The sequence below is a fragment of the Schistocerca serialis genome, chromosome 6, assembly GCF_023864345.2.
Source record: "Schistocerca serialis cubense isolate TAMUIC-IGC-003099 chromosome 6, iqSchSeri2.2, whole genome shotgun sequence".
NCBI lineage: Eukaryota > Metazoa > Arthropoda > Insecta > Orthoptera > Acrididae > Schistocerca > Schistocerca serialis.
The window spans coordinates 216,711,772-216,737,128 of NC_064643.1; the positions used below are offsets into that span (position 1 = coordinate 216,711,772).

Consider the following 25,357-nt stretch of genomic DNA (forward strand, 5'->3'; position numbering starts at 1 on the left):
TCTTCTTCAATTGTCTGCGGTCTCTTTCAGTCAACAGACGAGGTCGGCCTGTACACTTTTGTGCTGTATGTGTCCCTTCACATTTCCACTTCACTATCACATCAGAAACAGTGGACCCAGGGTTATTTAGGAGTGTGGAAACTCGTGTACAGACATTATGAGACAAGTGAAAACAAATCACCTGACCACGTTCGAAGTACGTGAGTTCTGCAGAGCGCCCGATTCAGCTCTCTCACGATGACTACTGACGTCACTGCTTTGGAGTACCTGGCAGTAGGTTGCAGCACAATGCACCTAATACTAAAAACGTATGTTTTTGGGGGTGTCCGGATACTTTTGATCAAATAGTGTAGAACAGACAGCAAGGGCCCGAGTAAACATCCGTGAGGCACACCTGAAATTACTCGTACATCTGTTGATGACTCTTCTGTAGAGGTTATCTTCGCAGTAGTTGAGAACTTCTGTCTGTGTTATTCGTTAGTTTGCCCACTCATGATTTTTTCGCGTTTTATTAATTCTTTAGTTTCTTTCGTTCACAAATTTTCTAACCAGCGTTCTGTAAACTGTGTGGTGACTCGTCCCATGAGCAAGTTGCTTTGGCTCGCACGCTCTACCGAGTCCTCGTAAATAAATAAATAACATCATAAAAAAGATATAGGTGTACCTAACAGTAGGAGCATCGGCTGAAAGATACACTGACTGACACTAATAAAGAGAACGCGGCCTTCTGCCTGTAGCTAAACAAACATTGCAAACAAAACGACCTCTCGCCGATGCAGAATTCGAACGTTGACGCGGTGCCAAGCCGGCCAGGTGACGTCACCTAGGGCGCGGCTGCCATTGGCGGAGCCGTTGACCAATGGGCTGCGGCGGCGGTCCCGCGCCGGAGCGGGTCCTCCGCGGCCCGCAGCCCGAGGCCGGTTCTCCAGTTGGAAGCTCGACGCAGCAGAAAGCAGTCGAGGGCGGAGAGCGAGCAAGTGTACAGTCTGTGTAGGAGTGAAGTGTCAAACGGAGTGCGCTTTGTGATTACGCTAGCAATGGGTATAGCAAGGTAAGTCGCCGGTACACCGGCGATGGCCGTGCCGCTCTCTCCGACTTTTCCGTGCAGACGTACCTCTGGTGCGGACCAAATGTATTTCGAAATTTCAGTTATTCCAGGTGGACACCGCACTAATTGATCGGCGCAAAGATTTTTCTCCCCTTTACTGATGAGGAAATTCGACACTTGCCACCTTTTTCGACAAGATTGAGCAAAGAGTATACTTGTTGTTCAGACACAAATAGATTTCGAACTACACCTTCATAAAACGTTGACGAACAGACTTTATATGAATAGCAAGTGGTGCCGAAAAATCTTCGTTATTGTCACTACTTCTAGTAAACCAGTCCGCGAAGAGACACTCTGGTTTGGCGTTACGGAGAACGCACAGTAGATGAAATTGCAGGTTTCGACGCCGGTCGCCCGCGCACTGGTAGACAGGGACGCCTCGTTATCTATGCGTACCTGACGCCGTAACGGAAATTTTAAACAGGTTAGCTTGTCGCCCTACCGGCACGTGAAGTTTATAACAACTCGTCAAAAAAATAACCGTTTTCTCACAGAAAGAACTGCTGTTGGTACCGCTCCCTATACAGTTTTTGATATAAAAGCATTTAATTAGCAGAAATGAGTTTGGTTTCATTTGTAACATAAAACTGCAAAAGCCCGCACACTTTTTTGGGGAGGCAGAAGCACCCTCTGCACTGGCGCCTTACAACGGAGACGCAAGGTGAGGACGTTTTAAAACTATACATTCGTCATAAAGTAAATAAAGTACTACGAACAGAAGATGTTAAATAATGTACCACGCTTAGCGCGTCAGTAGATCAGCTGAAACGTGTCTCAGCTCTCGCGCGTATACTCTTTTATCACATCGGTCGTTGAATGGTAAGCGACACATCTTCAGAATTCGTGAGAGATGAATGTTGCAGGCCAAAACATTTATACACTACGTAGGCACTATACCGGGATAGGGCATGAAGATGTCTTGGCCTAAAAGTTACAAAGAATGTCTATAAATAATATCGCGCTGACGGCTTTCGCAGTTTACACTGTCAATGCTGCGAAGTTGTAACCGCGCCCTCGGGCGTTCAGCGAGCAGTGTAAGTATCTTCTATTTAACCTATTTAAGCGGAGCACACCCCTACAGCCACAATGCTGCTCGCGTAATCTGAAGTTAATTTTCCGCCTACCGCTATAAATTCTAGCATTTAAATAACGTACAGGTGGTCTCAGTGCGAAGTCTGAAAGCTACAGTACTTTTCGAGGTAATATTGCTTCCCATTGGAGGTTATGCCGTGATAACTGAGTAATGTAACCAGTTATAGGGTGATCTGTAGTTTAAAGTGGGATCCGAACCACGTTGCAGTATGACATTTTTCACATAAAACACCGATATATGAATCTGGCTTCGATTCTTCGAGTAATAACAATTCTGTCAGAGTACCTCGTTGATTCCAGAGCTGAGGAAGTTAACAATCTTATAACATTGATTCTTATATTATTCTCTTGCATGTGAACTATTAACAACACAACCGGTATCGGAAAATACAACTGGTCTTCAAAGAGGCTCCGCGTCGTGTTTACTGTTAATTATGTTACTGGTTTTACATGGCATGGTGGTGGGCGGGGTGTAAACGTTTATTCTTCACTCACACTTTTTTTTAATTTATTTTTCTCCTCTGGAAATACGTGGAGATGGAAGTCTTCGACGCTCATAATTTCGTCAGCTGCAGTACTGTACGTTCCCGAATGACTACGGTAGTTTTAAACCACCCCGTGGTAGTTTCGGCTGCAGGTGACATCTGCCTCAAACAGCTTGCACTGCAATGAGTCTGAAATCTGGTATGCGTTTCTCCTCTGAGACAGACGTTTGTGACGCAGGCCGAAATGAAACTTACTGCAAGCGCAGCTGGCGCCGCTAAAGACGCCACGCCAAAACGTTCTGACATAAAACATAGACCTTCGAGTCAGATATCATCTCTGACGCAGCAACAATGCCTGTCAACACCACACACTACTACTCTACGATGTATCGGCTGCAATCTGCTGATGCGATTTAAACTGAGTTCAATAAAGGGAAAAAGTGCTAACGGCAGACATGCTCTAATGTACATTCAGCAGTTATTTAAGTGTGGCTACGAGAAAGGCGGCTGCCTTGAAATTTCGCCGCCGAATAAAGTGCTACAGTCGTCACGGTATGCTATCAGCAATGGTGAGAAACGGTCTTGATTGAAATCAAGTTTATTCTCTGATAATTTCTCCAAGTGAGCAAGCACAAAAACCTTTGTGCTCGATTGCCGTCCAGAGCAAGTGTTTCGTTTTGCTGACCTTGCTGTGGACTGATCGTTTACGATAGTGTAAAAAGGTCGTCTAATACGAAAGTGCCTTATTAGGCGTGGTCCTATTGCAGGCACCATGGCGTTGCTTTCCACGTATCTGTGAACCGATTTACTCTGCCAGCCACTTGACGTTACATCCAGATACACACCCAGTAGTGACGGAAAGTGTAAAGACGCAGATGTGAAAGGTGTTTGAACTGTTCCATATACCAGCCGCTCCCCCCAGTAATTAAGGTCCCCATCTTTCATAAGGTCTCCGAGTTTGTGTCTGAATTGAGCTGCGTGAGGTAAATGAAACACGTGATTTGATGTACCTCCTTGATATAAAAAATTAGATATTTGCTACTTTTGTCATAGGGCTAAAGTTAATCCAAAAGCCGATACAGACTGACTGATACCGCTAGTTCACTAACTGTTCTGCTCATGCCTATATAGATAGGTGAACTGCATGTGGGAAGTTTCAACACACAACAAATCGGCCGCTCTTCGGCCTACTTTTTGCTGTGTGTTGTCAGCAGCAATATCAGGTTGGTCTCTGACGACGCTGTTGTCAGCAGGAAAGTATGGTCGTTGATCGATCTAAAGGAAATGCAGAAGGTCTTGGGCATAGTTTCCCTCTTGCTGTAATGACTGACAGCTTTCTTGAAATTAGTGTGGATGCAACACAATGCTCGTGTCAAAAAATTACCAATTGTGTTCCATTAAAAGATTAGTGGTGAACTTTTCAAGTCTGTCACATAGTTTAAATGGCAGCAGCAAGTAGCGAATTCACTGGAAGGGAAAGAAAGTGCAAGCTTGAGTTTGTTGGAAGGACACTGGAGAAGTGTAAAGGAAACGGAACACAAGGCTAATGGGAGTAATTACGGTAGTGTTTGGAACTCTTATTCAGTATACATGACAACAGACTTCGAATTCAGAGACGCACTGCTAGAATAACAGGGCGGCAAAGTCCATACGAAAGTCCAACAGAGATTATTGGAGAACTTAAATGAAAATCGGCTTACTTCTAGCGAAGCGCTACTGAGTAAAATTAAAGAACGTGCATTCGAAGAAGAGTGTCCATTAAGCTGCCACCGTAGTTTATCTCGCGTATGGAATACGAGAATCAGTGAGATTAGGGCACAAGCATAGACACTGAGACGACAGTTCTTCCGTTGTTCAATACGTCAATGGAATACAACGGGAAGTTGCTAATATTGCAACGAATTACGCTCCGTCATGCACTGAGAAGTGGATGCCTGAGTATATATGCAGACGCTGTTGGCGTATATCATTTATGTAACTGTTACAGTGGCAAATAATGTCGGCAATGGATAAAACTGAGTTACGTGTTTTAATCATAATACGGCTGACTGCAGTTCCTTTTTTAATTTGCAAATATTTTGGTCGCTTTTGATCGACTGACAACAGTTCACCGGTTTCGACTCTTATGATTCATCATCAGACCCAGCATGTTGTTACAAAAATAACACAATCACATAGCGCCTATGTTAGTCCCTTAACTAGAGATAATGTAAAGTGACCAAGATGAGCGCTATTTCACTGGTCGACGTGGTACCTTTGTTACAAGGTGCTGTTTCTGATGACGACGACTCACAGAGAGTCGAAACCAGAAAAACTGTTATGAGTCCACCCACTGCGACCACGACAGTTTTGAATAAAAAAGTATTTTTCGAAATATATCGCGTGCTCAAGTTGGATAAATTTCATTGAGATTACAATTATACACTACTGTGTGGTACAGGCGCGGCTCCAGGGTTCGATTTTTGGGGTGAGAGTCACACTTTGTTACTGTCTCCTCCTCCCTCCCCTCCTATAATAATTTGTTTACAGTGGTACTTAGTACATCGCTTTAGCACAACCAATTGCTGTAGAGCACATAGCATTCAGGACTGGATCGAGAACATTTTCCATAAAGTGACTTACCATTTGATGCCCCCTTTTCGTTCGTACAACTCCACCCGAGTCAGTTTTTTGCTACTAATTCTGATACGCACTGTACACAATTCTTGCACTGGGACGCCCGTAACGGCCTCTCTCGGCTCGGCCCCCCTAGCGGGCGCTACTGACTCTGATCCATCCTGTACAGAAACCCTGCAGCTGTGGCGCCACTGGCGTCTCCTCAGCGTCTTGCGTCGCTTGAGCCTTAAACCGGGCCTGATAGCATTTCAAAAGTACTCGTCCGAAAATTTCAGGTCAGTATGGGTCTTAAGAGTTAATTTAGAAACTACAACAGTTACAAACTCTCACAACTCTGACAAACGTCCTAATTCACGCAGTATAAAATCGAAGTGTGCACTCCACATTATCAATGTTTCAGTTAGCGCTGAAACTGTGGCGACTATGACAGAGAGTAAATGACGGGAATGTTCGTTTCAGTCGTTTCCACCTACGTATAGGATGTCAGTCTTTCTGAACGTTTCACCTGTAGACTTACGAAGCGTGACGGATTTTTTGTTGGTACAGTGACTCACATAATTATTCGGACAGACATGATGTATTATATTTCCCTTCTTATTAGTGATTTCTGTAATAATAAAACACTGGTATAAACTAAACAGAAATTCCTGTAAGGAACGTGAAGACTAAATGTCCATCAAACTTGTAAAGAACACTGCAAACACAAACATAATAACTAACAAACACAACCAAAATTGCTCAGAATCATTCGGACATCTTTCTTTCTACTTATCGTCCAAAAGTTCAGTTATCTGATAGGCATTACTTTCATCTTAATTGGTTCTCTGACACGACTTGGAATGCTCTCCACTGATTTCCGGGTTACTCGGGAGATATTTTCTGCCACTCTTCCTCCAATCTGTTTTCCAGCTGTTCTCCAGATGTGATTCGTGTTTTCCTTATTTCGTCATCAAGTTTGCCCAAATGATACTCAATCACATTCAAGTCTGGTGATTGAGGGGGCAGATGAAGTACCTTCCAACAGTTAAGCAATAATCACACCCTCACGTACAGTCCGTACGTTTCGGCTCGTGAGCTTGATAAAACTTAACATGTTCCTCAATCACCGTGTTTTCGACGTTCTTTTGCAAATTCTCCCTCAGTATTCTGAGGAACTGAATTTGGTCCATTTTACGCTCATTAAAAAGCACTTCACCAATTCCATTCGCCCACCTGCACCCTCACACCATTACATGTCCACCGCCATACTTCACATTGCTTTGAAATATTTCTATTGATGCTCATTATTCTGTGGAACTGAAATTGGTCCATTTTACGCTCATTAAAAAGCACTTCACCAATGCCATTCACCGGCCTGCACCTTCACACCATTAAATGTCCATCGCCAAGCTTCACATTGCTTTGAAATATTTATCTTGGCGCTCAGTATTAGGTCACTGTCAAACCGTTATCCTCCTGTCAGACTGAAATATGTTAAATTTACTCTCGTCAGCAAATGTAACGTCATTCCACCACATGTTGTCGGCACTAACATGCTATTTGGCAAACAGGATTCTATTTCTTTGATTTATTTTACTTATGAAGGGCTTCCTCCTTGGAATACGGTAGTGAAAGTTACCTCTTCTGAGTATCCTCCGTATCGTTTCGGAATTCCCTTCCTTTCCGATGTCTTTGGGAATCTCAGTAGAGAGTTTTGCAGCACGTAACCTGCGGTCCTTTTTCGTTTTTCTGAGGATGTTACACTCTCCTCATACAGAAAACTTTATTTGACGTCTCGTATGCGGTAGATTGTCAATCCTGTCTTCCTCCCAGAGTGTTCTCATTACATCGGAAACTGTACTTTTCTTCATTTCTAACATTTCAGCGATTTTGCGAAAACTTTTGGTTATACTATGGTCCGAATGTGCTCTCTCTTCTTCTGTGGCCCGTCATTACCTCAGCAGTACACAACACATTACATCGCTGGATAGTTACGTTCACACGCGTCCGCGGCTCCTCTACACACGACCTCTGCAGGACAACTGAGTGTGGTTCAAATGGCTCTGAGCACTATGGGACTTAACTTCTGAGGTCGTCAGTCCCCTAGAACTTAGAACTACTCAAACTCAACTAACCGAAGGACATCACACGCATTCATGCCCAAGGCAGGATTCGAACCTGCGACCGTAGCGGTCGCGCGGTTCCAGACTGTAGCGACTAGAACCGCTCGGCCACTCAGGCCGGCCCAACTGAGTGTGTCCGAATAACTTTGTTGACGCACGTTACCGGTATTCGGAGGTTCCAAGGTCACTGCTTCTCCCCTGTATCTTAAACGTACACATTTTACCGTGGCGTTGAATCGGTAGAACAGGGATATTAACAACTAGTATGCGTGTACACTGTTTTCTTTGAATTACAGGATCAGTGCGTCGCAAAGGCTAGTTATTAACGAGTGTCTCAATAATTATGTGAGTCACTGTAGCGGCTACGGTGAGGCTGGGAAAGTGCGCCTTTACCAAGACACGATGTTACGGGTCAGGTCGTAATCCCATTCACGAGGGCAGCAGAAGCAACTTCTCAACGTATACTGTCTTAAATGAAGCTAATAATTTATAGAATTCTTTGCCACTTTTGAAATGCTTCTTTTTCATGCTACTTTACTCTCCGAAAGTTAGCTGTGAATTTTGGAAATTGGTATCTGTAAAAATATAACCGCATTTACCGATTTGTGCGTTTTGGATGGAGGAGAGGGTGGAGGCTTAACTCCTCCCACCCCCCGCCCCCACCCTACCAGCTTGGCTCCGTGTCTGGCGTCGTAAGGCTCGGGGAAATGTCATACTGCTGCAAGTCGTGTACTGAAACAGCGGTAGGCGTGGGTGGTGATCAGCCTGGCTGGGACAAGCCATCGTCAGATGGCACGCGAGTGCGACTAGCGGCCCACACGCCGAGCCACGTGCGGCCCGCGGTATCGAAACTCGACCCCCTGGGCAGTGGTCTGGCTGGGATATCCGCTCGGCGCTCGCGGAAACGTGTCGCCAGGAGAGCGCGCTGCCGTGTTACAAAAGGCGAGTGTGCCAGGCTGGCGCTGAGACCGGCTGCGCTGCCCGTGAAACGGGAGCCGGCGGCCGGCGTGGGCTCAGGTTCGGGTGGCGGGCGCCGCTTGGCCGGCCAAGCCGCAGCGGTGTTCGGTTGCCGGGCAACCTGCTAAAGCGCCCGGAAAACACAGCCGGGCCGTGCTGCGCTGCGCGCCGCGGTGGCGCTGCAGTTAAAGCCCGTGTCGCACGCCGCGCGGACGACCGCAGCCGGGAGCCATACACCCGCCCGGCGCCTATACTGGCCGACACGCCTTTCTCAAACCCGTCTTACTCGACGCGGTCAAATGTACTGAGTACTGTACCATACGTGACTACCAAACCTACACTCAGCCAATCACTCCTCTTCCTACACTCTGCACCCCACTGTAAAGTCCACGGTAGACGGTGCCTCCCACTGCCCCACTTATCACCGCTTCTTCCTATTCCATTCAACTATGGTGCGTGGGAAGAATACTTAATGAAACGCATCTGTGTGCTGTCTAATAGGTCTAATTATGTCTTCGCAGTCCCTACGGCTGCGATACGTACACTGCTGCAGTGCATTTCTCACTCAATACTGATTATTTAAACTTCTAAGTATTGTCTGCCTCGGTAGCCGTGTCGTCAGGGTGGCGGATTGCTAACCGCAGGGGCCTAGGTTCGATCCCCGATCCTGTCAGAGATTTTCTCTGCTCCGGGACTGGGTGTTGTGCTGTTCTTACTTTAGTATCGTTGCAAATAGCATTTCGCTGTTGAAATGGGCTATTTACCGGATGATCAAAAAGCGAGTATAAATTTGAAAACTTAATAAACCATGGAATAATGTAGATAGAGAGGTAAAAATTGACACACATGCTTGGAATGACGTGGGGTTTTATTAGAACCCAAAAAAAGACCCCATATTTCTAGACGCGTGAAAGATCTCTTGCGCGCGCCGTTTGGTGATGATCGTGTCCTCAGCCGCCACTTTCGTCATGCTTGGCCTCCCAGGTCCCCAGACCTCAGTCCGTGCGATTATTCGCTTTGAGTTACCTGAAGTCGCAAGTGTATCGCGATCGTCCGACATCTCTAGGGATGCTGAAAGACAACAACCGATGCCAATGCCTCACCATAACTCCGGACATGCTTTACAGTTCTGTTCACAACATAATTCCTCGACTACACCTATTGTTGAGGAATGATGGTGGATATATTGAGCATTTCCTGTAAAGAACATCATCTTTGCTTTGTCTTACTTTGTTATGCTAATTATTTCTATTCTGATCAGATGAAGCGCCATCTGTCGGACATTTTTTGAAATTTTGTATTTTTTGGGGTTCAAATAAAACCCAATGTCATTCCAAGCATATGCGTCAATTTGTACCTCTCTATCTACATTATTCCTTGATTTATTCAGTTTTCAAATTTATACTGACTTTTTGATCACCCGGTATATGCATCCCAATTAATTAAGAAATACACTTTCACGGAATATGTGCAAAAACTTAAAGCGTCTGCCAGTTCAGGTTTTTCGGCATCTTGGCGTCGCTGGCGATAGTGCTATTTCGTATGACTCCCACACAGATCAGCTTAATCCCAGGATGGTCATACAGTGAGGAGTTTCACAGCCGGATGTCTTAGCTGGCCGGCCGGGGTGGCCGAGCGGTTCTACACGCTACAGTCTGGAACCTCGCGACCGCTACGGTCGCAGGTTCGAATCCTCGAATCCTGCTTCGGGCATGGATGTGTGTGATGTCCTTAGGTTAGTTAGGTTTAAGTAGTTCTAAGTTCTAGGGGACTGATGACCTCAGAAGTTAAGGCCCATACTGCTCAGAGCCATTTGAACCATTTGCCATTTATGTTCGCGAACGAGAAATCAGCTGAGTCATGTTGCGTTATTCTGCTGACGGTACAGACTTACACAAGTCCACTTTTTCACTTGCGTCATGAACTCACAAAGCAGTAAGGACAGCCAATAACTTACGATACGAGGCCGTTGGGATCCAGCACGGCGTTCCGTATTACCCTCCTGAACCCACCGATTCCATATTCTCCTAACAGTCATTGGATCTCCACCAACGCGAGCAGCAATGGCCCGATACGATAAACCGCAATCGCGATAGGCTACAATCAGACCTTTATCAAAGTCGGAAACGTGATGGTACGCATTTCTCCTCCTTACACGAGGCATTACAACAACGTTTGACCAGGCAACGCCGGTCTACTGCTGTTTGTGTATAAGAAATCGGTTGGAAACTTTCCTCATGTCAGCACGTTGTAGGTGTCGCCACCGGCGCCAATCTTGTGTGAATGCTCTGAAAAGCTAATCATTTCCATATCACAGCATCTTCTTCCTGTCGGTTAAATTTCGCGTCTGTAGCACATCTTCGTGGTGTAGCAATTTTAATGGCCAGTAGTGTATAAACTGCTTGACTAAACGATGTTCCCACACGCGTTTGTTTATTAAACCGCTCGCCATGTACTTCAGTAGTGGCCTGTTGTGAACCAGCCTTACGAGACAATGGTGTGTTGCCGCCGAGAGTGGGATGGTAACCTTTGCAACGCGCGCAGCTGCAGCTGTGGCCGGTCAGCGGCGGGAGGATCCCGTTCTTCCTCAGACGCCACCGCTACCGCCTGCCTGTGTACCGTTAGCGGCGTCGATTTCCGCAACGCGAAAAACGAACGACGGTCTCTGCGCTGGCGTCCGTGCTGTCCCGTTCCGTTCCGCTACGAAAGCCGCTTCGGATCAAGTACCCTTTTTTTTCCCCTTCCTACCTGCTGCAGTTCGATTTCGCTGCATCACGTCGTTCTTTGGCGGATAATGAGGGGCTGCAGAAAGCTAGCCGCGCCAACTGGGCGCCAGTCCCGCCGTTATTTGCACAGCAGCCTCATTCGTTTGGAACACTAACAGTCAGACGTGCGCGAAATATTAAATCACGGCAGGCGGAATTGCCGCAGAGTAGAGACCACTGTCGGGGGTCAGTGAACGGAGACAAAGTCAACGCTCTAGCGCAACGTAATTGACCACTACTTGCAGAGTTGTCCCCCTGGCTCATTTGGCCAAGCTGTAATTTCTCACAGCAAACTGTTACTTACTGGCACGAAATTTTGTAGCTGGTAACTCATTGTCTACAGGACGCGCAGTTTCTCCGCGCCGAGCATAGCTGGAAACGGGACCAGAAAGTAACTACCTACTTTCCCGGTAGCTTCTATCGCCATTCCAAAAATTTATTTCTTTGTTTTACTCGTTACTACAATCCCCCAGCTGTTGTAGATGTGTTTCTCCGCTAATAAAAATCAAATGAAGACGAACAGCAAAATTATATTTCTCCGATTTTACTGGAATTGTCTGCGTAGTACAGAAAATGAAGATCTCAAAAATGGTACAACTGGCTCTGAGCACTATGGGACTTAACATCTGAGGTCTTCAGACCCCTAGAACTTAGAAATACTTAAACCTAACTAACCTAAGGATATCACACACATCCATGCCCGAGGCAGGATTCGAATCTGCGACCGTAGCGGTCGCTCGGTTCCAGACTGCAGCGCCTAGAACCGCTCGGCCACCCTGGCCGGTAAAATGAAGATCTGTTAGTGCAGACGGAAATGAATATTTCTCTAAGTTAATGGCTTATCTTTTTCATGCATTAACGTAGAAAACTTTACGTTACACTTGGAAACTTAGTGTGCAAAACGGGAAAAAATCCTTCCACATATTTTCTAATACTTTTTGATAATATGCTTAAACGCTCTTCACGAGAATAATATCTGCTAGTTGGGCACTGAAAATAATTTTTATCAGGGTGACAGTGATTGCAGCTTACGTTACACTTACAGCTTCAGCTTAGCCACTGCCGTTATTTGAAGCAATCAGATGATAATTTTCGTCTCGGCGCAGACGTTAAGGTGAGTAGCTTTGAGACGTACATTGTAACAACACTAAGATAAATTTACGAAATGATTTATCTCAACCTAGTGTGTGTTAAGACGGACTAAGGGAGAGCCATTCCTCGCTCCAGGCAGCAAAAAGTCAGAATACTTGTCATTGGCGCAACTACGTGTGTATTTTTCGCTTTGTTGGTGTCCGGCGTAATGTCGATAAACATAAATATACGAGTACGAAGGAGTAACATATTGGTACACTCTTCTAACAGAGTATGCTCTCGGAATTTTAACAATAAACCCCGCCTTAATGTACAATGCATCCGCTACTGGGGTTGGGAAAGCACCTTCGTGACGTAGTCGCGCTTATCAAACGAACCTGTAACGAAATGCGCTGCTCTTTTTCGGCCACACTGATGAGCAATATTCGAGAAGTGGTCGAAGGAGCGGTTTGTAAGGTACCTCCTTCATGTGGTGGACTACACGTGCTGAGGGTTCGTCTAGTGAATCGGGCTGGCATCTGCATTTCCTGAAATTAATTTACAGCGACTCCGTAGCCGAATGGCAAGCGTCACTATTGTCGATGCGGTCGTGCATTATCCTGCTGAAATGTAGGGTTTTGCAGGGATCGAATGAAGGGTAGAGCCACGGGTCGTAACACATCTTAAATTTAACTAACGTCCACTGTTCAAAGTGCCGTCAATGCGAACAAGAGGCGACCGAGACGTGTAACCAAGGGCACCCCGTACCATCACACCGGGTGATACGCCAGTATGGCGATGACGAATACACGCTTCCAATGTGCGTTCACCGCGATGTCGCCAAACACGGATGCGACCATCATGATGCTGTGAACAGAACCTGGCACTATCAGCTCTCCAAGCTGATAGTGCATACTGCTGCAAACGTCGTCGAATTGTTCGTGCAGATGGTTGTTGTCTTGCAAACGGCCCTATCTGTTGACTCAGGGATCGAGATGTGGCTGCACGATCCGTTACAGCCATGCGGATAAGATGCCTGTCATCTCGACTGCTAGTGATACGAGGCCGTTGGGATCCAGCACGGCGTTCCGTATTACCCTCCTGAACCCACCGATTCCATATTCTGCTAGCAGTCATTGGATCTCGACCAACGCGAGCAGCAATGTCGCGATACGATAAACCGCAATCGCGATAGGCTACAATCCGACCTTTGTCAAAGTCGGAAACGTGATGGTATGAATTTCTCCACCGTACACGAGGCATCACAACAACGTTTCACCAGGCAACGCCGGTCAACTGCTGTTTGTGTATGAGAAATCGGTTGGAACCTTTCCTCATGTCAGCACGTTGTAGGTGTCGCCACCGGCGGCAAACTTGTGTGAATGCTCCGAAAAGCTAATCATTTGCATATCGCTGCATCTTCTTCCTGTCGGTTAAATTTCGCGTCTGTAGCACGTCATCTTCGTGGTGTAGCAATTTTAATGGCCAGTAGTGTACGCTATGGTGTCCAGTTATGGCACGTTGCGGAAGAATTTGGAACTAGTGTTTTAGTTGCAGAGAAAAATTGTCGTTACATTTGGATCCCCCCTCGTGTACAACAGCATGTTTTAAATTAAATTGGTGTACGTAGCAGCTGCGGCCACAAGGGGAATGCCGATGGACAGCCCGGTTTGTGGGGAAGCCGAGGACGGCAGCAGAGCTCAGTCGGCAGGCGCGACAGCTGCCCGTAGCAGCGTCTGGGGTTGTGTCGAACGACACGGCCGGCAGTCGCCGGTCCCGCAGGGGCGAAGCGCAGACACGCGTGCTGGGATGCGATCAATACCTGCCGTGGGGGGAACCAGCCCGGCGAGCTTAGCCTGCCTGCCTGCCTGCCTGGCTGGCTCATTCAGTACCTTGCGAGGGGTCTCCGCAGATACGGGGACGCCGGAGGGTACAGCAGGCTCCACGAGTCTAGTCCAGCCGCGCGCGGCGTTCCGATGCGTCAGCGCCCGCCCGGCCATTCCTCAAGGGCGCAGCGGTCTGGAGGTGCGTCAGCCCCAAGTGTTGCACCAGCGGCCGCACCGTCATAAAAATTACCACTCAATTGCTTCAAGTAACGGTGACGCTGTAGTTGGAATATAAGCTTTCGTCATTGTCGCCCGTAATACAAGTATAAATCTATCTCACCACCCAACTGGAAGATTTCACCCGCTGACGTTATTCTAGTGCTGTGCACTTCTGCGACATGAATCTGTTTTATAATGAGAAGGTGTTACACTCATCTTTTGATTTGAAGCTCCTTACATTGGCGGTGTTTGCAGTTAGAATTTTGGGATTTGAGGTCCGCCAGTTACGCAAAACACCGTTTTTCTCAGTACTCAAACATGTTTCGGCACCAGTGTGCCATCATCTGTGGGTTTTCGTTTTTATTTATTCTGTAATGTGAACATTTTTGTTACATGATTAAAAAATTACAAGCATTTTTAGTTCAAACAACAGATCGTTTCTTTTTGTAAATACCTTTACATTTGGTGAGCATGAATTTTCTGGACCACTTTTGTTTTTAATTACTACAGGTAGCTTGTCATCTGCAACCAAACGATGTTGATGAAAAAGGTTTTTTTTTTTTTTTCCTGAGAGTTAACCTATCTTCTAGAGTGTAATTTAGTTCTTCGCGATGTTTTCGCGCCTATTTTCGTATTTACTTACGTTTTCGTGTGGCAAGCACTTCCATTTTCCGCATCATGCTGAGATGTTGTGATGCATACGTGCATCTCAGCATGATGCGGAGAATGGAAGTGCTTTCCACACGAAAACGTAAGAAATACGAAAATAGGCGCGAAAACATCGCGAAAAACTAAATTACACTCTAGAAGATAGGTTAACTCTCGACAAAAAAAAAAAAAGAAAATTTTACAGTTGTTCACTTGGAAAGTTTCCATTTTCCTGTCGTTCCAGTATTTGCTGTGTTTACAGTTTGAACACTTTCACGGATATTCCGGTGATCTGTTAACATGGTCAGCATGAAAAGTGTGGCAGGTTTTTATTGAAGAACTGTTTGTTTACTTGATACGGAGTTACCTCTCACGTAGAGGTCTAAAAGCGCCTGCGAAATTAAATACCGATATGCAGCAAAAAAAAAAAGGTTAAAAGTAAATAACTGGAATTACTTGATCGTTTTAGAAGAACCGCAGAGTGGTTTGACAGTTGCCACTCTTTGCTACATAGAGAGTAGCTAGTGAGGAATGCGACTCCATGAAATGCAGCTGTAGGAACACGTAGAACGTAAATCTTAGCAGCAGAATGCGAGCGTTAACTGCTAACGTGTGTCACCCGGTTGCGTAACCGCAGTTGCAATAAGGGGCGCACCGCCTCTTGGTTGGTAATGGGACGCCTGCAGGGCGACGGCGAGAATTCCGCCGCGGTGGCAGCATTAATTACGCCCGAGGCAGAACAGAACGAGAGCAGCGCTCGGGAAGCCTCTCGCTGTTGCTTGCGGAAGTCGAGAAAGCGGAGCGCAGATCCTGAGCGGAAACCTCCCGCAGCTAACGGGACGCCACGCGGCCCTCCCCGTGTTGCAGAGGGCGGGGGAGCTAATTAAAGGTAGGAGCGAGGGAGAGGCAGGCAGGCTCTGGCAGCGACATCCGCAGACGCTGGCTCTGCCTGTACGCCAGCTGCAGCCCCGGGGTGGAGGCGACCGTTAAGGGAGTCCCCTGCCGCGAGGAGGGGTGGCTGGCGGGTAGAGACCTGCGTGCGCGCTCACCCAACAAACCTGTGTGGCGCGATTCCACTGCTGGCCAACACAGATGCTATCGGCAACTCCGATTGCTCCTGTCAGCATCCTGGTCCATATCCGACTGCAATCGCCACGGGGATCTCCAATAGTGGCCTCTCCAGTGGCAGAAAATTTCTCTTGCTTTAAGCGCTGAAGAGCCAAAGAAACTGATACACCTGCCTAATATCGAGCACGCAGAAGTGCCGCAACACGACTTGGCATGGACTCGACTAATGTCTGAGTAGTGCTGGAGGGAATTGACACCATTAATCCAGCAGGGCTGTCCATAAATCCGTAAGAGTACGAGGGGTGGATATCTCTTCTGAATAGCACGTTGCAAGGCATCGCAGATATGCTCAACAATGTTGATGTCTGGTGGCCAGCGGAAATTTATAAACTCAGTAGTGTTCCTGGAGCCACTCTGTAGCAATTCTTAACGTGTGGGGTGTCGCCTGTCCTGCTGAAATTGCACAAGTCCGTCGGAATGCACAATGGACATGAATGGATGCAGGTGGTCAGACGGGATGTTTACGTACGTGTCACCTGCCATTGTCATATCTCGACGTATCAGGGGTCCCATATCACTCCAATTGCACACGCCTCACACCATTAGAGAGCCTCCACCAGCTTGAACAGTACTCTGCTGACATGCAGGATTCGTGGATTCAAGAGGTCGTCTCCATACCCGTACACGCCCATCCGCTCAATACAATTTGAAACGAGACTCGTCCGACCAGGCAACATGTTTCCTGACGTCAAATGGTTCAAATGGCTCTGAGCACTATGGGACTTAATATCTGAGGTCATCAGTCCCCTAGAACTTAGAACTACTTAAACCTAACTAACCTAAGGGCATAACACACATCCATGCCCGAGGCAGGATTTGAACCTGCGCAGTTCCAGACTGAAGCGCCTAGAACTGCTGGGCCACAACGGCCAGCTTTCCAGTCATCAATGTCGGTCTTGTTGTGCCCAGGCGAGACGTAAAGATTTGTGTCGTGTAGTCATAAATGGTGCACGAGTGGGCTTTCGGCTCCGAAAGCCCATATCGATGATGTTTCGTTGAATGGTTCGCACACTGACACTTGTCGATGGCCCAGTATTGAAACCTGCAGCAATTTGCGAAAGGACTGTGCTTCTGTCACGTTGAACTATTCTCTTCAGTCGTTGTTGGTCCCGTTCTTGCAGGGTCTTTTTTCGGCCGCAGCAATGTCGGAGATGTTTTACTGGATTCCTGATATTCACGGTACATTCGTGAAACGGTCATTCGGGAAAATCCCCACTTCATCGTTACCTCGGAGGTGCTATGAGCCATCGTTCGTGCAACGACTACAACACCACCTTCAAACTCACTTAAAATCTTGATAACTTGCCATTTTATCAGCAGTAGCTGACCTGACAACTGCGCCAGACCCTTGTCTTATATAGGCGTTGCCGACCGCAACGCTGTATTCTGCCTGATTGAATATGCATGCCTATCCCAGTTTCTTGGGCGCTTCAGTGTATTTAACATACTCTTCCGTCACTTCTTGATAGAACGATTTCATATTTAAGGTTGAAAAACGGACAAACTGCCTTTGGCCGGCCGATGTGGCCGAGCGGTTCTAGGCGCTTCAATCTGGAAACGCGCGACCGCTACGGTCGCAGATTCAAATCCTGCCTCGGCATGGATGTGTGTGATGTCCTTAGGTTAGTTAGGTTTAAGTAGTTCTAAGTCCTAGGGGACTAATGATCTCCGATGTTAAGTTCCATAGTGCTCTGAACCATTTGAAAAAACTGCCTTTTTATATACTATTGTTGGCTTATTTCTAACAAGTTTTCAGCTTATTGTGACATCGTCAAGAAACAACAGACAGGCGTGAATAACGTCTGTCCAGAGCACCTACACGCTGTTTCACAACGTGAGCCTTTTAAATCACTGTCGATGTAATGCACAGAGAAGTCTAGAGAGTATTTATTTTTCACTAATTGCGGTAAATTTATATGAAAGATAGAATTAGTAACGAAAGTAATAAAAGGGAAAAGAATTCATACTAACGATTCTTCACAGCACTGCTAGGCGGGGACTGATTCTTGGTGTTCGTGTACGGTAGTTGTGGTCTTCTTCCGTGTAAGGTCACTTCACTATCCTGAAGCTCTGCTCGCTGTTCATTTTACAGGCATTTTACAAAGCAACAATCAATGACAATTATACTGTGGTAAACGTTGTAGATGAATGTGAACACTGGGATTGAGGTCAGGGAGTGCGTGGCTCGTTAGCTGGATCACGTGACGCATTAGAGTAGGCACGTCCCTAGGTGTAACTGATCATATAGAATTAGGTGGAGGTTATCAGATACATGCTTATTTACCTCAAGCGCTTCTAATAGACAGAGATCAATGTCTTCGCAGTGGCTGACTATATGCGTTTACCTGAACAATAACTATTCTTGACGGTTCCTTCTTGAGGAAAATACAATTTCTTCCATTTCTCTCTTCACTCTTACATGCACGAGTATAGTCTGTTAGCGGGTTGAAGAGTGAGCAGGCGAGTCCCTCCCCATTTTTTCTATGCCGCTACGTTGCTACGAGCGCACAGATGCTGTTTCGTAGACTTACGAGACGACGGAACAGAAGAATGCATCGTAAGCTTGTGCATATACGGAAGCCGCCTCCTTATCATCAGCGTTACTCTCGGAAGTAAACGAGATACTGCACTAACCCTTCAAGTCCAGTGTCCGATGTCCATGCCGTTGCCCCAATATTGGTTTATTCTAAGATGGGTTTCGCCATTTAAGACATCCGTTCAAATAATGTATAAGCTGTAATCCATTTTTGTATTTCCTTCTGTGTATATCGCACTGAAGTGGGGTACCAGGAAGAAGCTCGACTAAATAATACTGGAAAACAGCCTAACCGACCCACACAATCACCGTATAATAATCTGTAAAGCACTCTACTATTTTCACGGAATTCTCGTGAAGTCGGGGTAGAGCTCACGCGTTTTCATTTTTGCCACTGCCTGTTATCCTGGGAACAAGGGTCGGATGATAGTAGATATGTATTCGCAGCAGTACCTACATCGCCACTGCACTCTCTACAACTTTGACCAAAACATCCGAATGTTCCTCATAAATTCCAACGTGTTAAGGACATTCCTTTTTCTTATCATCTGCATGCCAGAAATGAGTAGTTTATACTCCGCTCCCTCACCCGTAGGTTAATGGCAGACGTAGTTGCAACAAATATGGCTGTGTATCATTTCTTAGCGCCTGGATCGACTTTCTACCGTGCAAAGAGCGAGACTGATTCCAAAGAGATGGCGAGCATAGTCAACAGCAGCGCTACTATGTCACCATGACAGTCTGCAAGAGCATGCAGCCTCATATTGCATGACTGACACATTGATATCTGCAGCCGCTGACGCGGTCGGTGACCCGAGACGGAATGTTTCAATAACTGCCGCGAGGACATTCCGGCACAACCACTCGCGGACCACTTCTAGCGAATGAGGAAGCTGTCTCCGACTCAGCAGCTAGTACACTTGCACACGGCCAAAGCACCACAACTTCAGTTCAGTCGCCTACCATCTATACAGAGATGATGTATTTCCAGCAAACAGAAGCAATGTACAAGAGTATCTCAATACGACTTGCATTTCTACAGTTAAATTAGGTCATCATTAAAGTTTAAAATTAAAGTGAACATTTGAATCTTTATTTAATAATTTTGAGTACAGTTCTATGTTTTTTCCCACGGGTATTCTACGATGTTAAATGGATGGAGCGGCAGGAAATTGCAGCCGCTTTACTTCAGTTTAATACGAATTTAGTTTTACGTAATGGGACAGTATGGATTAGGCTTGCCGTATCGGCGTAAATAGCAATATGGAATACACCTCGTAACTCCAGTATTTGGAATGAATTGTAACTGGTTACTGAAATTTATTCGGAATCAACGCCATGCATAGGCTAAATTTCATCACAGGGAGGTTGAAGGCAAGGGTAGGAACGTGTCTATTCAAACCAAACGTGATATTAAGTTTCACAAACCTTTCATCGCTTTCTTTGAAATTAATATCATATTAGAAGTGATTTACTTCTTGTAGAGAAACCCTTGGTCTGCCTAAGTAAGAAACTAAAACCGCTTTCGTCCAGGCCAGTTTATTGCAGGATAGTTAATACGTATGCTGCAGTTGTAGCTGGCATTTTCTTGCCTGCCTCTGACTGGAGTATTCAGCCAAACGTATTGCCAAAGTCAGAGTTAACGCCAGAAAGAAATCCTGACAGGGATAGATTTGTGTAACTCTCGTTTCAAATTATATCGAGCGGATGGACGTCTACGGATATGGAGAAAACCTCATGAACCCATGGACCCTGTGTGTCAACAGGGAACTGTTCAAGCTGGTGGAGGCTATGTTATGGTGTGGGGCATGTGCAGTTGGAGTGATACGACTTCGACAGGTGACACGTACGTAAGCATCCTGTCTGATCATCTGCAGCCATTCATGTCCATTGTGCATTCCGACGGACTTGCGCAATTCCAGCAGGACAATGCGACACTCCACAAGTACGGAATTTCTACAAAGTGGCCCTGAAACACTTCCGCTGGCCACCAATCTTCCCAGACATGAACACCATTAAGTATATCTGGCATGCCTTGCAACGTCCTGTTCAGAAGAGATCCCCACTCCCTCGTACTCTTACGGATTTGCGGACAGCCCTGCATAGCCAGTAAGCAAGTAAATGGAGCGAAAAAGAACATTCGGAACCGATGAAGTTACAAGACACTTTCATTAAGGTGTTGTTTGTAAAATACATCCCGAAAAAAGAAATAAATACTACAATTTTCGGTTGTTTCCTCATAAAAAAATTTCTGCGTGTGCTGCCACGTCATGTTATAAAATAATTAAAATGTTACAATAGTAAAATGAACGGCATCTCGGCCATGTTGCAGCGGCCTTCCCTAGAACGTCCACTAATTTATCTGAGCAGCGTGTGCTGCAATATACTGTGATTCTGACTGTGTCATAAAACAACCAACGTCAGATTTCTTGGCTTCCGAATTAAATTAGCCTAAGCCTTGAAGACAACTACGGCACAGCAAAAACGATTATTTCAGTATATTATTTCATGGGATGACGCGACACAGTGCGCAAAGAAGTATTTTACTGAAACTGACGTGGGCCGCGGAAATCTTTTTCAGGTTTGGTTTCTTAGAGAACTGAGTATTTAGACCCAACCAATCAGCTGTTTAGAAACAGCAGATACGACATTTGATGATATATCCTTCATATGTACTAGTATAAATCGGTCAACAATTTGACAATTCTTTTAGCCCATTACGAAAAAGATAATTACTTGCTTATTTCGACATCTGTGACATGCTAAACGAGTGAAGCGACGCAGTGGCTTGGAAACAGGTCTCTTATTCCGTATGAGGGCGGAAATCCTACTCCATGCATCCACATTTAGGATTCCTTGGGTTTTTCCTAAATCATTTTATGAGAATGCACAGATGGTTCCTTTGTTCGATTTCCTTCTTTATTCTTGTTCTATCTGACCTTCCTTTACTGATCTCGCCGCCACTCGACTTTAAGCCCTAACCTATCTTTGTTTGATAATGTATTAACGACTAATGAACTGTTTAGTGAAGCCTGCAAAAATAAAAGGTACACATTCTGGAGAACACGACTGTTTCCCCAAAGAACCACTAAGATTTGGAAGATGTAGGAAAAGCCTTTATGATGCTAAAACCGGACGCCTGTTTTGGGCATTGACGCCGTCGACGCAGATCACTCTATCTTAAAAAATTTTGACATACTTACCCTTCGCTTCACTACTCCAGTTTTGTCCGATTAACGTAAACTTTCGATAGTTCTCATTTCCGGATGACAAAAGCAGTCGAGTCCACGAACTAGGAGGCATTTCTCTCCGTTCGCCCAGACCGCTGTCGCGAATCTGAAGTCCCCCATTGCCTCTCAAGTAACCAAAGCGGCGACATGTTTGTGGCATCGGCGTGTAATGTCCGCGTTTCACAGTTAATTGGGCGGGCGTGCCGTGAATCACAGCTGGTCGACACTTGCCCTAATACGTATGACTAATGGCGCGGGGCGAATCTACATAACTCACCGCATCGGCCGCTAATTGCGTACTTTAAAAGGTGGAGACTGCTTTACGAGCTCTCGCCGCTAGTTAATGGGACGAAGCTGCCTTTCTTGGTGCCACGTTTCTCACTACCAACGTGTATTGCACATACTCGACCCCGCACGACTTGAAGTCGTTACCGTCAAAGCGATGACTTTTCTTGCGAGATAGAAGCATAGTGTTCGTTGCTGCCTGATAACATACAAGTAGCAAACGAACCACGTGCGTTAAATGAAGCTAAAGACGAACTTCCAAGTGACTACCTGTGTACCCTAAGTGCATATCGAGCTCCGGTGAATCCTGCCTCGGGCATGGATGTGTGTGATGTCCTTAGGTTAGTTAGGTTTAAGTAGTTCTAAGTTCTAGGGGACTGATGACCACAGCTGTTAAGTCCCATAGTGCTCAGAGCCATTTGAACCATTTGAGCTCCGGTGACGACTGTAATCATGCGTTTTCCATTCCTGACCTTTACTATTTTTACGTTTCTGATTTACGTCTTAATCAACATGCGGAAAACTGATAAATAATATACGACACTTTTTATGTAACTGAAACCTAACTCAAAAAGAGGAATAACCGCCTTCAGTGGATGCATTGGAAGTAGTTAATAATTCAACTTCTAAGAGTCGCTACCTCCTTTTTAGCCTGGATAAACTCTTTCAATTTACGGGGAATCATAAAGATGTGAATGATATTTTGATATCTTATTAAACCTACGTGACACTTCTGACCCCACGACTTACCTTAGAACATAGGTTAAAGACAGACAACCTTACATTATAGCATTTATAGACTTAGAGAAAGCTTTGACAGGTAGCCTCTGTGCTACATAGCTTTGGGTGTAATGTCATATTCTAAACAATATTTTTGGGTTACAAAGTTTTCTTTTTTCCTTCAGAAATGATCATCTGCTTAAAAGTGTAGCAGTCATTAATCAGTAAAGTGGTTCTCAAGAAAATGTGTTATCACGAGAAAACAAAAGTGAAATTAACGAACCTTTCAGTAAATGCCTCGCCTCTATGGACGTCACTAGTCGGAGTACTTTCTCAGTTTGAGAAAGTTGGACGAAAGTATATACTGTGGCCTTGTCGCGGAAATCGTATTGCCTTCAGTTATTTAGGAATATATCCGAAAAGGCAAATTTTAATGCTTCGTTCCAGATCTACATCCAGGTCTTCTGAAATACGAGTATACAGTACTTTTATGAAGAGTTTTATACACATTTTTCACAGTTGCAGAACATGCATTTCGACCACTAGTTTCGAACCGACTAGTTCATTCTCAAGCCACACCTACTGGGGCTGCACTGAAACGGACGAATGTTAATGACAACCAACTGAAATAGATAAAATATACATCAGACAGCGACGGTACGTGTCACAATATGCATGTGCTCACTATACAAGTCAGAATAAAACTTGCATACTGATTATTTGTATATTGTGACATTTATCTACCGTCACTGTGTGCTGTACGTATTGTCAGTTTTAGATGATTATCATTAAGGCTAGGCACTTTCAGTGCAGCCTCAGTAGGTGTGACTTGAGAATGATCAGGTAGTTCGAAAATGATAGCAATAATATATGTACTGAAACTGTGACAGATGTCTAGTAAACTCTTCATGAAAAAAAAAGGATTGCTTATCCTGCATCAACAAAATGTTGAAATTGCATAACAGCGTTTTTAATTATTGTGCCAATAGGCTCGATGAACCTACAGCGGATGTAAAATATTGTTGTTCCTGCGACTTGGTATGTTTGCTGTTGAGAGTGTCGTAGCAGGACTGACAGCTTATTTTGACGTAGGAAGGGTTTGTCATTTATCACACACGTAAAGCTTTGGAAAGGGTGCACTCAGCCTCGTGATGCCAATTGAGGAGCTACTCGACCGACTAGTAGCGGCTCCGGTCAAAGAAAACCATAGTAACGACCGGGAGAGCGGTGTACTGACCACACGCCCCTCCTATCCGCATCCTCAGCTTTGGATGACATGGCGGTCGGATGGTCCCGATGGGCCACTTGTGGCCTGATGACGGAGTGCTTTAAAGCTCTGGAAAATGTTTAAGTCTCGTGAAGGATATCTAATTAAGTTTTGTGCTCGGTCTGTTCGGGCCCTGGCGCTAATTATCTCATCAAAGAAGTCCTCCAGCGCATAGTGAATGCTCTGGTACGTACAAATATATAAATCGGTTATCTCAGAACCTCTTTGGCAACCTAAGGACACTAAGCCATATTAATGGTTGGTTGTTTTGGGGAAGGAGACCAGACAGCGAGGTCATCGGTCTCATCGGATTAGGGAAGGACGGGGAAGGAAGTCGGCCGTGCCCTTTGAACGGAACCATCCCGGCATTTGCCTGGAGCGATTTAGGGAAATCACGGAAAACCTAAAACAGGATGGCCGGACGCGGGATTGAACCGTCGTCCTCCCGAATGCGAGTCCAGTGTCGCCACCTCGCTCGGTCAAGCCAGATTAATTCTTTGAAGTGAGTGCTTACGTAACTACAGAAGTATTACTCCGTCCCTCTCGCTGTGTGTGTGATTATTTATAGTTTCATGTGTCGTTGCAGCTGAAGAACTTAAGGTCTGTTTATGGCAGCTGGGTAAAGATTTCAAGGTTGTCTTTTGCTGTTCGAGCCGAGGACTGTTTCTCTCTGAGTCGCGTGGGAAGAGAAGGGAAGCAAAGTTGGCACGCCGGATCGACAGGCTACGAAGGTGCAGTGGGGCGGGAGTTTCACGCGAGTAGAACTTCTGGGAGAAAATATTTTCCGCCTTGCGACCGACTGCGGGAAGCGGTGCGTGGAAGCAGAAAGCAGCCTTCTGCGAGAGAGTGGGACCCGGCTGGCGTGATTCTCGGCCGCGTACCGACACACACCGCCAGTGTCAAGGTCGCCGCCGCCGCCAGCTACCCTGCCCCCACGGCCGTCTTCGCGCCACGCACGGGCGCTACCGTCTTCTGCCGAGGAATGCTGCAGACCTGGAACTACTGTACAGGGGGCGCTACAGTCCACCTGTGCCACGGGCAGCACGTAGTTAAAGGCTCTGTGGCGGAGCCTCCCAAAAAGACACGTTACAATATACAGAGTGTTACAAAGAAGGTACGGCCAAACTTTCAGGAAACATTCCTCACACACAAATACAGAAAAGATGTGACGTGGACATGTGACCGGAAAACCTTAATTTCCATGTTAGAGCTCACTTTAGTTTCGTCAGAATGTACTGTACTTCAATTCACCGCCAGTTGGCCTAATTGAAGGAAGGTAATGTTGACTTCGGTGCTTGGGTT

The 25,357-nt window shown here is 45.9% G+C and overlaps 1 protein-coding gene across 1 annotated transcript in view; it reads left to right on the plus strand.

The window, feature by feature from the left end:
* Window positions 1-921: 921 nt before the first annotated feature.
* LOC126484582 (protein unzipped) overlaps window positions 922-25,357 on the plus strand; it is a 107,248-nt gene continuing 82,812 nt past the window's right edge. The window contains exon 1 of the mRNA XM_050108145.1: window positions 922-1,051. Coding sequence (XP_049964102.1) covers window positions 1,038-1,051 — 14 coding nt within the window. The 5' untranslated portion in view covers window positions 922-1,037. The remainder of the gene's footprint in view (window positions 1,052-25,357) is intronic.